The 15189-nt window shown below is 40.6% G+C and overlaps 1 protein-coding gene and 1 long non-coding RNA gene across 3 annotated transcripts in view; one reads left to right on the top strand and one right to left on the bottom strand.

The window, feature by feature from the left end:
• The first annotated feature begins 3200 nt into the window (after positions 1–3200).
• The window catches only part of CLIC5 (chloride intracellular channel 5), a 68955-nt gene continuing 56966 nt past the window's right edge, over positions 3201–15189 (top strand). Inside the window, exons 1-2 of one of the 2 annotated variants that reach the window (XM_082756466.1) lie at positions 3201–3339; positions 4024–4455. In XM_082756466.1, coding sequence (XP_082612592.1) covers positions 3316–3339; positions 4024–4455 — 456 coding nt within the window. In that variant the 5' untranslated portion in view covers positions 3201–3315. Of the gene's footprint in view, positions 3340–3872; positions 4456–15189 lie in introns of those variants that run through there. The other variant, XM_082756465.1, reaches the window with a different exon arrangement.
• Positions 9581–15114, bottom strand: LOC309876352. The gene is made up of 3 exons (XR_014317161.1): positions 14829–15114; positions 10890–11150; positions 9581–9701 (listed from the first exon to the last, which is right to left on the bottom strand). It is a non-coding gene; the product is annotated as an uncharacterized lncRNA (long non-coding RNA).

Genomic DNA, 15189 nt, shown 5'->3' with positions numbered 1-15189 from the left:
CTCTCTTCTTTGTAATCTTCCATTCTGGTGGTTGTGGGGCTGGGACGGGTGCCTGGAGGGCTTCATTTTTCTGTAGAGAATGGAGTGCAATGTGCTGAGATTTTTTATGCTCTCTTACCTCTATGGAGTGCAGAATCATTTGCCTTATACACCTTCCTTCTTCTCATTTCCCTGCAGGAGAAAGGTGCCTTTTCACTGCTGCTCTGCCCTGCTCCTTTGCTGGAGATGAAGATCTTTTTGGCTGGGGACTGGAGGGAGCAGTACATAAGGAGAGCAGGCCACAACTCTAGCAGTGTCCCAAGGGCACAGTGTGGGCACCTCAGTTTCAATCACCTTTGTAGTCAGGTAACTTTTGAATTGTGGCACTAAAATTCTTTCTGTCTTCCCTGCAGATGAAATGTAAGGGTTGTAAACTAGCGGCGGGTTCATATCATGTAATTTGAAACACACCTGGTTTTCACCTGTGTAAATTCTGAATGGTGGTTGTGCGCCCTGTGGGGCTTTATCGCTGGCACAAGAATGAAGTCTGGACCTTGGAGCTGAGTGGTATTTTCCTTTGCTCTTGGTAGGCATGCAGGGTAAAACAGAGCACAGCTAACTCATGTTTGTGACTAATGAAATCAACACCAACTCTTTTTTTTTTTTTTTTTTTTTAATAATACTTGTATGTTACTCTTTTTATTGCTTTTACCTGTGATATTTTATACCCTCCAGCAGGTGCTGCTGCATCCTGCTAATGTCTCTGTGGAGGAAAAAAAAAAAGTCATTTGCTGTAATACCACACAACTGTCCTTTGCTCTTTGTTTTGCTCTGAAGGAGTTGAGTGTGTCCTTATCTTTTTCTTCCTCAAGTGATTTGCCAGCACGAGTAACTAAGAAGGGAATTTTTATGATCCCAGAATATTTAACCCTGAAATTTAACCCTGCGTGAGAAAGATTTGAAAATCAGTGGGAGTCACTTACCAAGGCCGTGCTCGGAAGAATTTGACCAGATGCAGATGAAAATACAAGTGAATTTCTATAAAATGTGAAGAAATGCCAGTGCTTTTTTAAAAGCAAAAAATATTAATTGAAAAAAAAATCAGTTATAAAATCAATGAACTTACTAGGAACTTTTTCCCTAGGTTTCTTGAAATTTACATTTCTTTACTATAGTGACAGATTGTAGACTGTACTGAAAACAAAAGACACAGGAAAATTTCAAGACTTCTGGACTGGAACAGTTTTCTGAAGCAGCACTTTCTAAGCTCTGAGCTAAACATGGAGAAGAGTGCTACAACCTCAGAGGTCTGTAAGGTTACTATTAAAATAAAATTCTTTGTCTCAGTGCCAACTCTGGGGAGCTGTTTTCCTTCTTTGCTATTTGTCTTTCCTTGAGTTACAACTTGAATTTTGCATGCTAACGCTGGGTTAAAAGCACCTGATCTAAGAATCAGTAAGAAAAGCAGAAGAGGCTGGAGGTATAATTCTGTTTAATTCTTTTAGTCAGCAGTTAGAGAACCCCAAGTTACTGGAAGGCTCATATGACACAGCAGGTTTCTGGTTTTCTGTAAAGTTTCTCTCTCTGACAATGCTGTTGTATGTCTGCAATCTGTGAAGGGATGACTGTAGGTTTAGTGTCAGATTTTTCAGTGCCTGTCATTTAGGTATTTGCTCCCTTGCTGCTATGCTGAAGGCCCCACAGCTTGCTCCTCAGTGCAGGTCTTTGCTCTGGATTTCTCTTCCTTCTGCTGCATAATTTCACTAATTCCACTGTTACTGGGACTTTCCTATTTCAGATAAGGGAACTGGATTTGTCCAGGAAAGTGCTTTTGGGTCTCTAGCTTGCTTCTGGGAGCTGTGCACAAAGAGAATCCCATAAAATCCCAATTTAGACTATGCACAGAGTTTTGTAACAGTTTTGTCCCTAACACTACTAAATTTATTTTCACTTGATAGCAAAAATCCTTCAACAAAACCAGAACGTAACCTCTGTTTTACGCAAAGCACCAATTTCTGGATATAAATCATTCTACAGGCATCTCATGTTAGAAAAGTTAAGTCTGTAAGTTTGATTAATGAACCACATGTCATGACAGTAGTAATTTGAATTCATTATTTTTACAGTTTTATTGGTAGCCTAATAGCTGACTTTTAATGCTGGAAGTTTGCAATATGGATTACACAGCACGCATTCGATGACCTTGAGGTCTCTTCCAACCTAGAAAATTCTGTGATTCTGTGATTCATTTCAGAATCATTTAGGTCTCGTGCACTCATGAGCGACAAGATCTCATCAATCTCTGATGCTTGCATCTTTCTATGGTATTGCTGGTTCCATGTAGAGAATTCAAATTCTGCTGTAGTGGTTTTCCTCACTGTTACGGTAATTAAACATGGATGTGAGTATGATATTGGTGCTTTCCAGATTATCTAAGAGCCTTAGAAGGTGAATCCAAGTCTAATAAGCTGAATTATTAGTTTGCTTTTGATATATCAACTTTATTAGCAATCTAAAAAGTTCAATGTAAGAATAATGACAGTAAACTATAGTCGTAAATCGCAGGCAGGCAGCAGCTGTTACTCTATCATGTGAAAGGACATGCGTTCCCCTGGTTGTTCTGGTTGGAGATCGCTGGAGTCACGATCTTTCTCTTTAACCTCTCTTTTGGGTTACTTTTAGAAATCCAACCTAGCTGTGACAGTTGCATCTGAGGAAGTTTTAAGGATTTTAAGTCAACATGATGGGTCAAGAGAATGCCCCCCGCCCCCCCACTTTATTATTATTTGTTTTTGGCTCAAACCCATAAGATTAAACATAGTTAAATTCGAAGTATTTTGTTAGTAATCTGCATAACTGAGAGGCAGTAAGCATATAGATAAGAAATCTTTAGATAGTAAGATCTGAAGCTCCTATAATTCTGGTGAATTCAGATCTGGGTCTTTTAGAGGTCAGATCATCCTGTCCCAAAGGCGATTGTCTTCATCTGCTGAAGATTTTGTGGAGATCTGTGGGTGTCTCCATTCCGTAGAGAAAACAAAGATGGATAAATAGATTGCAAAAGTTAAGTGGAACTAACCCAACGTTGGAAACTTGGGTTTATGTTGTTTATGTTTTATAAATACAGAGATATGTAAGGTAAATGTGATTAGAAGTAATGACGTATTAAACTGTAAAGTATTAAACTGTATGTGATAATAGTTAACACTTACTCAGTGCTTTCTTTTCCTAGACTTCAAGGCTCACAAGTGTTTTACAGTTTGGGCCATAGTTTACAGATGAGAGAGTGAAGGTGATAAAAGCAAAATGACTGGTTCAAGGTCCTAAGGCGAACCCATGGCAAAACTGGAAAGAGTTCAAGTATGTTGCCTGTTCTTCTGCACAGAGTTTTTTTTTTTTTTTTTTTTTTTTTTTATTAATTTGTTTTATTTATAACGATCATTCATTATTTGTTGATGATACTGATGATGTTGTAAGTAGCCACTGAAATATTGCAGATTGTTGCTGGAATTGTTGAGGCAATTTTGCCTTGCTTTTCCTTAATGCTAGGCTTTAGTGTGTTGAGAAGATGAGTAAATGAGTGAAGTCTGCATTTCTACCTCCTTACACAAGTGAAAGAATATGTGATTTTTATCATAGCTTTCTAATACTGTTAGGTGCTTCAGTTTTCTTTTCACTATGCTTGGTCAGGAGATAAGACAAAGAACAAAAAGTGATTCTAAACCTTAAGATATAGTTACCAGCAGTCAGATCAAGAAAGGGGTTAACGGTGAGACAACCCTATCACTTACTTCAGCGGAAGTGTAGATGTTGATTTAAAGCTCTTAGTAAATTATTGTTGGAGATCTATCATGTGTAGCAGAGCATTCAAAAAGCATACCACAGACTCTGCTTCCTCCCCAAGAGTGTTTATCTGTCAACATCTCACTTCAGTTGTAGTCTTTTAAGGTACCAGAAGGCAGGTAAACTCACCAGCCAGCAGTCATGGAAGATCAGATCTCTGCCAGCGCTGATCAAAATGTTAATGACACCGGTATCTTTGAGATTCCAGACTATGAGGAAGACAAAGGGGATCATCTTTACAATCATGTCCCTGAAGATCCAGCTTCTCCTTCTTCCACCACTACTGAGCCAGAGATGATGGATTGTAGTCAGGAGAGCCCAGAAAACAGCCGCAGTAATTCTGTGGCTTCTCAGCACGAGGCTGATGGGGAGATTGGATCTTCCTCAGAACACAGTGCTGAAGATGACCACCCATACCAGAGGATGAATCAGATGAGCCCAACTCAGGAAGATAAACATGTGGACGATGGAACATTCGAGAACAACATTTTTTGTCAATTTTCGGGCTTCCCGTTGCGTCGGAGCCAGAGCACTTCTTCCAACTCTCCAACTTCCCTCAAGTTCCCTCATAGCAGTAACTTGAGAGAAATTTACAACTTTGAGGAAGATCATGAGATTTTCTTGTTTGTAAAGGTAAGAGCTTTTCAGAGTACACTAGTTTTAAATCCCTAATCGGTCTGTGTGTCCTCCAAATCAGTAAAACACAGCTACCCACAGCTTTGTTCCCAAGTCTGCTGCCTGCATGCTGCAGGAGGCCAAGCCAGTCTTCTATTTTTTAAATCTTAAGACACGTGAAGAGAGTACTTGTGTGGAGGTGCTTGGGTTTTCTGCAGCTCAGCTGGAAGTATGAATATGCTGGCAGTACTCTGGTTGTGGCAGCAATTCATTTATTCTGTAAGATCTCCCTGCTAGACTACTACTTGAACTGGTTCAGTTAACCTGGTTCAACTGTCCCCCTGTTTTGCTATCTAGTAGCTCAAATGTCATAGCTATTAGTGCTATAAAGAAAATGAAATATACAGCTTAAATAAGGGCAATAAGGGTAATAAAATCTCCTGATGTTCTCATCCCTGAAAGAGGTATTTCTTTTATTTTTTTCAATATTTAGTTTTACTTATTTTTGTGATTGGAGAACTGTTTTCAGGGTTCATCCTTCATGGTGGAATTAAAGACCAAGATGCAACATGCTCAAGCTAACATGGCCATAGCTGGAAATGACTAATGGTGAACAAATAGCCTAAAGAGATACTTTTTTTTGGATTGTTTTAATGAAATTGATGGATGTTTTTCTCTCCAGATAGTCTTATTATTTAATACAGTTTACATGTACAATCAACTACAGATATACTACGCTGGAATATCAAGTGATTGTATAACGTGACCTCCAGCCTTATCTAGACTACCTCTAATAAATGCTTTTATAACTTTGAAAACATTTGGAGATGCGGATTCAGCACTTACACTGATTAGTTGCTGTCAGAGTTCCCCAGTACAAGAGGGACATGGAGCTACTGGAGCAAGCTGGGGGGGGGGAGAGAGGGGGGCACTAAAGTGCTGCAATTTTCCTCTTTTCCTGGGAAAAATATTTTCCTTTGTTAAAATTCTCTTGCTCTCAGCTATGCTATTTTTCTTTTTAATAGTTAGGTCCTTTATGTATTGGAAGACAGATATCAAATTTCCTTTTTTTTTTTTTCTTTTCTTTCCTAAACTGAACAAATACAGTTCCTCCAGTGTGCCTTCAAGCATGAGTTGTGATTTTGAGGCTTTGAGTGGTTAGGTGTGGTGTGGGGTTTTTTGTTTGCTTGACCTCTTCCAGACTCTCTCCAGTTAATCTATGTATTCCTTCAGTTCTCGCTTTCAGGTACAAGTAGTGTATTTAGCAGTGCCAAAAAAATACTCCAGAAAGTGCCTCTTTAATTCATCTAGTCTCTAGTCAGAATGCTTCATCTGCTATACTTAGGATATTTATTTATCCTGAGACATTTAGGATGACAAAGTTCATCTTCCAGCCCTGGAGTTTCCTCAGTCAAGGTTTCGGTAACAACCTAGACCATGCAGTGCTTGCCTGTTTGCACGTAGCTGTAATGCAGCGCTATTGCACGGATTGTGTCGTCTGTTTGACTTCAGGAGCATTAGGTTTCTCTTAGGGATGTGATCTGACCCATCAGTGAAAACAGCATGTTTTTGAAGGCAGAGAGGTACTCTGGTGTAAATACAGGCTGAAGAATATTATCACCAGTGCCTTTGCTCTACTAATGCATACAGTACTGCTCAGTCTGTAATATATCTTCACCATACCATGCAGACATAACGTGGCTTTTGGGGCTACCTGGTAGACCCTGCCGTGGACAGGAGACTGGTAAGCTCTTAGGTTTTAACATGTAACCCTAATAGGCACGTAACCTTTATTTCTGAGGAGAAAAACTGTGTTGTGGGTCTCTTCATGGCTTGATTTACACTTACCTAAATTATTCTGTCCATGAAAAGCTAGCGAGTGGCGGTTCTGTTACAGATAACATCCAGCTCCCTGCCTATCAGTCATGAACAGAGCGTGTGCTTTAACAGCAGTTCACTTAATCTTTTGGATACAAGGGTAAAAGGTGTTGCTTCTGACCTCTGCCAAGCCCCTGCCTTGCTTGTGCACCCCTTTGGCCGGTGGAAATGACCATGAGTGCAGCCGCCCCTCCTGGGCCACCTTCGGCAGCGACCGCGGCAGGGTACAGCCCAGTAACGTAGCAACAGCTTCAGAATAGGGACCCGCATTGTCTGGGAAATGTAACTCTGCAGTGATTGCAGGCAGAGCAAACACAAAGCACATATGTAGGTCATACTAAGAGAAAATTAAAAAGGAATTTATTTACTGGTTTCTTGTTGGTGTCTTTTTTTTTTTTTTTTTTTTTTTTTGACTCCCTTTTTGATGTTCAGAAAAATAAAGGTTGTTATCCAAGCCCCTTTTGTCCTTTTCTTTTGAAACATGTTGTCCTTTGTTACATTTTAGGAGAGGAAAATGATTGGATTTGTGGATTGATTACTTTTTTGCTCATACCACCCCTGACAACTAACATTGCAGTCACCTGTTAAATGGCTTCTGTCCAATATAGAGTAGTTTGTATTATTTTTAATTGTTTATTGCAGAAACAATACCCTAAAAGCAACTCTACGGAGACTGATGTTCTACAAGGATGAAGTAATAGATAGTCCCAGCAGAGCAGCTGGTAACAATATATGTAAAAAAAAAAAAAAAAAAAAAAAAAAGTTGCTTTTCCTCTTTGCTCTTTGTTTTCTTTAGATACAAAGGATTGGCTTTGGCTTACCTAACCTAACTTCAGGTGTCTGTAAGCTGTTAACTGTGTCTCAGCAGGCTCCTTTTGCAACACAAAGCTTACTGAAATAGTGCAATGGGATGTTCCTTCGTGTGGCCAGGTGTAGGCACTGGCTGTAGGGTAATGTTAGTTGTTCTGCAGACTCTGTTAGCTGTATCAAGTGGTGACCTAATTCAGTTTGTTGTTTTGGATGCCTTTTCCCTCCTGAGCTCCAGCTGCCTCTGCAGAAGGCCATGAGTGTCCCATACATCCTTTCTCATATCTGTTTATGGATTTCTCAGCTCTCCTAAGGCCTCTCAGATGGTGCTGGATATTGAGATTGAGGCAGCTGAATTGAGCCATAGGCTCCTCTGAATACAGCAAGGTGGCCACCTGAAGTTAAGGAAGCTGAATGACACCACATTAAATACAGAGCCTGGATGACCAATTAGACTAGAAGCTTATTCTGGTAGTGGGTATCATTAAGGTGAGATATTTCTCATTGTAATCAGTCTGGAAAAAAGAAACTCCACACTGATTTTTTCAGGCTATTTAATTTTCCTCTTTTTCTTTTGATGTCTATACTCAGCAGTGGTTAAAGTGCAATGGTAAACAAATATCGTGATGTTGGATAGTTTGCTGGACAGTCTAAGGGATAAAACCTCAGACATCTTAGCCTCTTTCCAAGATGGAGAAACAGCACTCTTTTTTAACTTTAGTCAACTCTTACCCTTTTTATTTATTTTTTTGACAGCAACCCCCATACATATTTATTTCAACTATCTTTATTTTATAGTTACTTTTTATTTTAGACACCAGAGTAGAAGAGAAAAACCAAATGAGTTTACTAGGTTTGCTCTCTTAGCTATCTGTTCAAACGTAGCTGAATAATTTAGTCATGAAAAGAAAATCTGTTTTGTATCTTTGGATCATAAGAGCCTGCATTAGAGGGAAAATTTCCACTATTCAGTTGCTGTATTTACTGGTTCTCTCAGAAATAATTTCAACGTCCTCTTATACACTCTCATAGGTGGAAAGGTACATCCGAATATATTTCTATACCAGTGTCAATTTTTTAAATACTTACAAGTGCCTAATGGCAAATGTTACAAACCTGTATGAATCTATATTCTATGGGAAAAAAGAAAAAGAAAAAAAAAAAAAAAGAGGTATATTTCTTTAACATGAGACATTGACATGTTATCTGCAGGTATGGTTTTCTTATTTAGACCTCCAGGTATCACATCGATGAGTGATACAACTGTGGTTGACATTTTAATGTCGGTATAATTCAGATAATGTTGCCAAACATCGGTGAACTTCATGAAGATACAACAACACAATTAGAAATAGATGAGAAGTGAATTGCTTACTGCGTAGGTCTGGTTTCAATATAGGCAAACAGTGTTTGAAAGCAGAATTTTGATTTGCAAATTAATTGATTTTCTGTTGCAGTTTCCATGCAGTCACCTCCAAGCAGTCCACAAGTGTTAATGAAGTAAAACTCAAGAACATGTATTCTGAGAAAGAAATATCGTTTCCCTGCTTGCTTATAGGTATAAAAACATGAGATACAGAAAGGAGAAAATCTTTGCACAATCACCAACACAATTTTTGATTCCTGATAATCTGAAGACAGTTTCTTGTATCTGGAGGTGACCTTTTGGGACACAAAATTGAGTTCTTTTGTGTCACAGGCAGCCTCATCACATAATACATAACTCATAAACAGATCAAGGTCCATCTGTAAGCTGAGTGCCCATTATTACTCATTTTGGAAGGCTGTTTCAGAATGTCACTGCTCTGGTGGCTTGACACCTTACTCTAATTTCCAAATGACATTTATTCATGTGCAGCTAATGCATCCTTGTTCTTGTGCCAGGATGGTCTAATAGCATTCCTTATTCCATTGGGCACTTCTTTTGTCAGTTTAGACTTAGACTTCCTCAGGTGTTTTTGGGCTAAACATGCCAATCATTTACTTTTATTTTTTTGGACAGCCACTTCTGCTAGTCATAGCAATTCCCTTCTACTCATAAATTCTTTCCACAAAGGTGCCTCTTTTCACAGCTGCATCTTGTGTCAGGTTGTTTCTACTTTTATATCTAGACTAAACAAGAAGCAAAAAAAAAGATTATTTTAATAACTTCCTTGTTTAAGATATCTACCATCATTTAAGTAAATACATCATTCTAGTTAAGTGAAATGTCCTGATGTAAACACATTAGAGTCAGTCAGAAGAAGCCTCATTAATTTCTTGGTGCCTTTCATGGTTTTTCACTTACCCTGACACCTGTTTTCCTTCCAGCAGCAACATCGTATATGTATTTCGAATATCTCTATGATGTTTCCTGGTCTGCCTACAGAGCACCAACAGAGCCTAATTTTCACTTTCCCATTGGTGTACTCACAGGTACTGGTCCTGAACTTTGACTTCATCAGGTTCAAAGGGCTTCTCTCTGGATCCTTAATTGAAATCCTGATGCAGTTGTTTCCTTGTCTGTATTACTGCTTTTTAGGAAATTTAGCATCTCTGTGTAGAAGCTCGGAGCTTTATCCCTGTAGCTTGAGGACTGCCTGGGAAGAAAACAGGAGTAGAAGCTTACACGCGAATATATGTATATTTGATCTCTCTTCTGATTTCTGCCCACCTGCATTTATGCTGTTTTTGGATTTATTTTAAAATGTATTTGAAAAAAATTTGGAAATTGTTCTTTCTGAGGTGTTGGACATGATTTGGGATTCAGATGCTCTGGCAGGTAGGAGACCTGCACTCTGCAAAACAGCAGCTTTGGGGCCAGGCACCTTGCATGGCCTTAGGGGCTGGGTTTTTGTGCTGTAACCCCACCATCACAGCCCCAAATCACGGCAAAGTCACATTTCTGTGGAAAGACCTAAACACATATGCCAGAGAAGGGTTGGATATCAGCGAGCTGTGATATGCCCAGGCACCCGCCCTCCTTCTCTTTCCATGGTGATGGATTTGTCAGTACCCAACAAGCAGTTTCTAGTTACACAGCGCATAGTTCCTAAATGACATAACAAAGAACACCTTAGCAAAACAAAAGGACAGAAAGGCAGGGGCTGATTTATTCATCCATGTATCATTCTGCAGGACCGCATTCCGCGCTGGGCTTCGAGAGGCAAACAAAAATCTTTGTGTTTTCACCAAATGCAGGCAGGGAGCGTCTCCGTTGACTCAGCAGCTGCCTCCTGGTCCTAACTACTCATTTACTTCGGCGTGCGTCGCCGTGAGTTAACAAGACCACGTAGCCAGCAGCACAAGTTGGGAGCAGCAAAATCACGGTCATCGGGCTCCTCCCCGTGAGGCTGCGGAGAATGAAGTTTGGACTGGAGCAGGGTTTCTTTGAGGCATCGGGCGCTGATTGGCCCCGGGCCCCGCAGCTGATAACAGCTAAAAATAGCAGAGTATAAAAGCAGAGCCCGCAGCGGGGCTGCCCTGGCCTTTCTTCTGCGGCTGCCGGCCAGGGCGAGCCGGTGCTCCTCTTGGGCGACACAGGCCGCCCAAGAGCATTCTCTGCTGCTTAATTCCCCTTAACAATTAACTCCTGGAATAAAGGCGCACGCTGGGCTGTGTGACTCAGGGAGGAAGGAAACAAGTTCTAATTTTAAAGCTAACAAAATACACCAAAGCTTGGGTTTTCCAAGCACAGCGGGACAGGTGGTCCAGTGGTAAGGCTTAGGGAACATGCTGGCAGAGCACCTGTGCCTCTCTGTGCGGGAATGTTGGATGCACACACATACCTGCACAGGGAATGTTCTCCAACTAGGGGATTCTGGATACCTGGATGTGTTTTTATTAGATTTTTATTTGGCACTAGTGGCATTGAGAAGTTCATGAGTCTGTTCTCAGCCTTGCTGCTGACCAGGGGGGAATCGAGTCACATTCTTGCATTTCTGTTCCCTTTCAAGCTTCATCTCTCTTTAAATGTAGACAGTGGGACTGGGAACAGTGGCTTCAGCAGCTGATTGCATTCCAAGAGAGACCTTTGGATGTCTGAAACGCTGTGCATAGGTAGAGAAGGCAGACACCTGTGTGAAAAAAAAACAACTCCCCTTCTATAGTCTGGCAAAAGTTATATGGAATTGAAAACATTGTAATCAGGGAAAGCATTAGGGAGACTTAAAAATAGGTGGCAGTATCAGCCCTATCAATAATAAATCATTCTCTCCTGGATTAATTCCAGTTGCTGTGAGTCCTCCTCTGTGATTTTATGAAGCTTTGCACTATGGAATTTGTATGGGTGGATTCCTCTTCAGTGTAACTATTGTTTTTTTTTTTTTTTCCCTGTCTATAATAGGTTTATAATATCCTGCAACCTCAGCAGATGACCTGGACAGCTTGCCTTCAGTTTTGATCTGATACACTTAATTATCTGAAAAGGTCACTTATAACTGCCTAGTCATTTTTCCTAAGTACATTCAATTACCTTTTAATTTATGTTTTAATTGAGAGATCACTCATAGCAAACAAGATAATTGCAGAGGATGCTGGTTTGATAATTCTGTAGAATAAAGTCTTTCTTTTGTGCTCAGGAAACCCCACACGAGTAGTGCTGGTAGGAGCTCCCATGTGGTCCAGATACAGAACTGAGAGGAGTCACTCCTGGCAGCACACCTGACTTCCCCTTTCTGAACTCTTTGCCTTTCTTCTTTGAAGGATGTTTTTCAGTGTCAACCTGAATCCAAAGGAGAACCTGAGAGTCTCTTACAGCTGCCTTCCTCTGCAGGGGGGTTTAGGATTTCTCACAACATCACAAAATGCCTTTATGTGTATTTATGAGTATGTCTGGCATCCAACTCTCACTTGCTGCTTGGCTAGGAATGGATGGAAATTGCTAATAATGAGTAAAGGGCTCCATATATCATTGGCGTTTTTCTAACTAATGCAGGTCTCCCAGGAAAAGCTAGTCCATTTTCTACAGAGGTATATCATAATTGTCACCAAGCAGTGAGAGTGGAATATCACAGCCAGCACCCACGGGCCCACATGTTCCTTATAAAAGTGATATCTGCCATACACATTGTGGAAATCTTGAAATTTAGGGAAAAGATTTTTTTTTTTTTTTTTAATCTTCCGTTTTTTTAAATGGAAGAAAATCTTCCATTTAAGATGAAAAATTTTTCTTCTTTCAAGTTGGACTACCCAGTATTCCTAATTCTGACAGGCTTAAATGAGACCCCATTACTTCAGACTGAATTTCACACTAAGATTTACCTTCAGATTTAAGCTAAGCTCATTAAGAATTGCCACCACCTTCCTTCACCTAGGGATGTGATCTCAAAGTCCTCATAACCTGTGTGTGGTGCTAATTTTCACCAGGGAAAACTAATAACTTGTGAGTGTCGCTGCTGAAGAGGGGTTCACACTGTGCTCAGCTAACCTCATTGCTCTGATCCATGCTGTTGCCTGAGTTAACAGGGCTGTGAAAAGGGTCTCTGAGCAAAGAAAAAATAAAATGAGATCTTACAATGTCAAGACATTGAGCCTTTGTGTGGAAGAAAGAAAAGACCACACCGCCATTCATTTCATAACAGCTTGAGGTGATGCACTAGGGAAAGTGAGCTTGATCACTGGCAAACTTTATGGAAACTTTAGCGCAGAAGTACCCAAAGGTGAAATGAAAAATGAATGAGCATTTTCTAAGGAGGATGGAAGGGTTACACAGTCCACTGGAGGCTCAAGGTCAGCCAGCAGCACTTAACCCAGGCGCACAGCACTGCCATCGATGAGATGTTGACCTCTGCTATCTCACAGTGATCACGGATGGGTTTATTGGGGCGCCAAAAGCCAGAAGCCCCTTTCTTAAGCCAAATAGTGCACACACCATGGAGGATGCTGTAATCTGCATGGATGGATGCCGTGCAGATGTGTGCATGTAACCTGCTGTGCAGGTTGGTTACGGCTCCATCTGGCACAGCTGAAGGTGGCTGCTGCCAGCACTTGAACCCCAAGGGAACTGCTTTGAGTCACGAGTAATTTCAAACTGAGCTGTTGAGGCTTCATCTTTTAGAAATAATGCGCATCGATACGGAACGTAATTTCTGCAGTTAGCCAAATTGCTTGCTAAACAACAGAGTGAAACACAAATGCATCCACCGAAATCAGCAGCAATTGTGCCTTCTTGGGGCCTTGTTTACCGGGAGCAATTGAAACCCAGGCTGAGATCTGCGTGGCATGAACATGCCACTTCAAACCTTTTCTCTGTCTATTCAATAATCAGGGTGGGAGCAGTGCATTGTGTGCTGCATCAAATTATATGCATCAAATTATAATCAATTTAGATTTATTTTGTAATGAGAAGTGCACCAAGAAATAAACAGAAATAATCTAAACAGGGCCTTGCACTAAGAGCACCTGTAAATTAAGATAGAGATATGCGTTATTTCCTCTGTTGCAGAGTTTTAAGTAAAATTACGTGGTTTTAGTTGTATGACAGCAGTGAGTCAACAACAGTGGGTACACCACATTTACCTGGTGTAATTTTTCTTCATAGCACTTAACAATATGGAGGACTTATTTTGAAAAACAAGGGCTGAGGATATCCATATTCCCTTTTTCATCAGCTATGTTATTGATATAATCCACAGATCTGGACAATCTATGATGCTCTCCATTATATCCCCTGCAATACTGCTTTCCAGCGCTGTCCTGGTCGTGTATGGAAGAAATTCATGTTTTTTAATTGAATTGATGGTTTGGGAGATAATGGTAATTAAAGAAACCTCTGTCCTCTAGAAACCTCTCTACTGAATGCAGCATTAGGAAATGATGTTGTACCTTTCAAGTGCCACTTCCCTGTGAATGGTCAGCTCTGACTGTCTCGATGCAAGTGGAGAGATGATTATCCATTATGAAATCCTCCTTCACCCTGAACAGCAGTGGGTTTTTCTCCTGAAGCTGTTAATGCTCATTAACGTTACAATGCAGTTTGATACTGCATCCATGTGAAAACATAAGTACATAGAAAAATCATGTCATGGAGCTCACTTTGCAAAACTCCCACCTGAGCTGACGCTAGTGATCTCCCATTTTGTTAAGCAGCTGGGTTTTGTCCAGAGACCTTCAGAGCTAAAATCATGCATTCTCACCGTATGGTGAAGGACAGCTGCTGTAGCTCATGGCTACTACAGATTTATAACGTCTAGGGGATGGCTGTGGAGGGGAATATCTAAAAAATGCCATTTAAGGGGAATGCAAAGTTTTTCTGGCCCAGAGTTTGCCATCTCATCCATTTCTTGGGACATTCCGGCTGTGCAGCTGTTGTATGGCTGTCTTTTGTTCCATGCCCCTGAGTGTGGCACAATTTAGAAGAAGGAACAAAATCACAGTTCCTCCTTGTTCCATCAAAGTAACACATATGGAGGCACTGTGCATCTCTGGAACTGGGGGAAAATGTCTGCTCACCCAGCCTTGCTCTGAGGCTAAGTGCTTTGTACATCCTGGCATGCCTTGTTCCCCTGGGGAGGCAAACAGTCTGACCCCAAATATCTGAGACAAATCTCTTTTGATTTTTCTGAAGATCAAACAAGAGCTAGATAGAGATGTTGTGATTCAAAAGAAAATTAAAGCTATTCAATTAATCCCTTTTATTTTTGGCTTCACAGTTTCTCATATGTTCACTTGTTAAATAAATACTATGTCAAAGATACCAGCATGCAATAAATGCAGTTGCAAATTACCGTAATTCAGAACTGTCCCCAGAAGCTATATTTTCATAACCTGTTCACACATGCTGGTTTAGTACCTGGGTCTGCACTTGCTGCTTGGTTGGTTTCCTTTTAGGCAATTAAGCAGTTAAATAATTCCCAGGTAAAAATCGTAGCACCCAATACCATTTACTCCAGCTGCACCAAGATTCTGCTTCTTTTGTTATTCCATAGAGGAAGTTTATTCCCAACATAAAAAAGAAATAAAAAAAATAATGTTTCTGCCTTCCAGGAAATATTCTCTGTCACACAAGACTTGTGATTCCTTGCCCTACCGGGATGAAATGGGCAGTGGCACCACGTGCACGCCGCGGGATGCACTCTGTGCACTGAT

Source organism: Aythya marila (genome assembly GCF_965140915.1).
Source record: "Aythya marila genome assembly, chromosome: 3".
In the NCBI taxonomy this organism is placed as follows: Eukaryota; Metazoa; Chordata; class Aves; order Anseriformes; family Anatidae; genus Aythya; species Aythya marila.
This window is presented reverse-complemented; position numbering and strand designations above follow the sequence as displayed.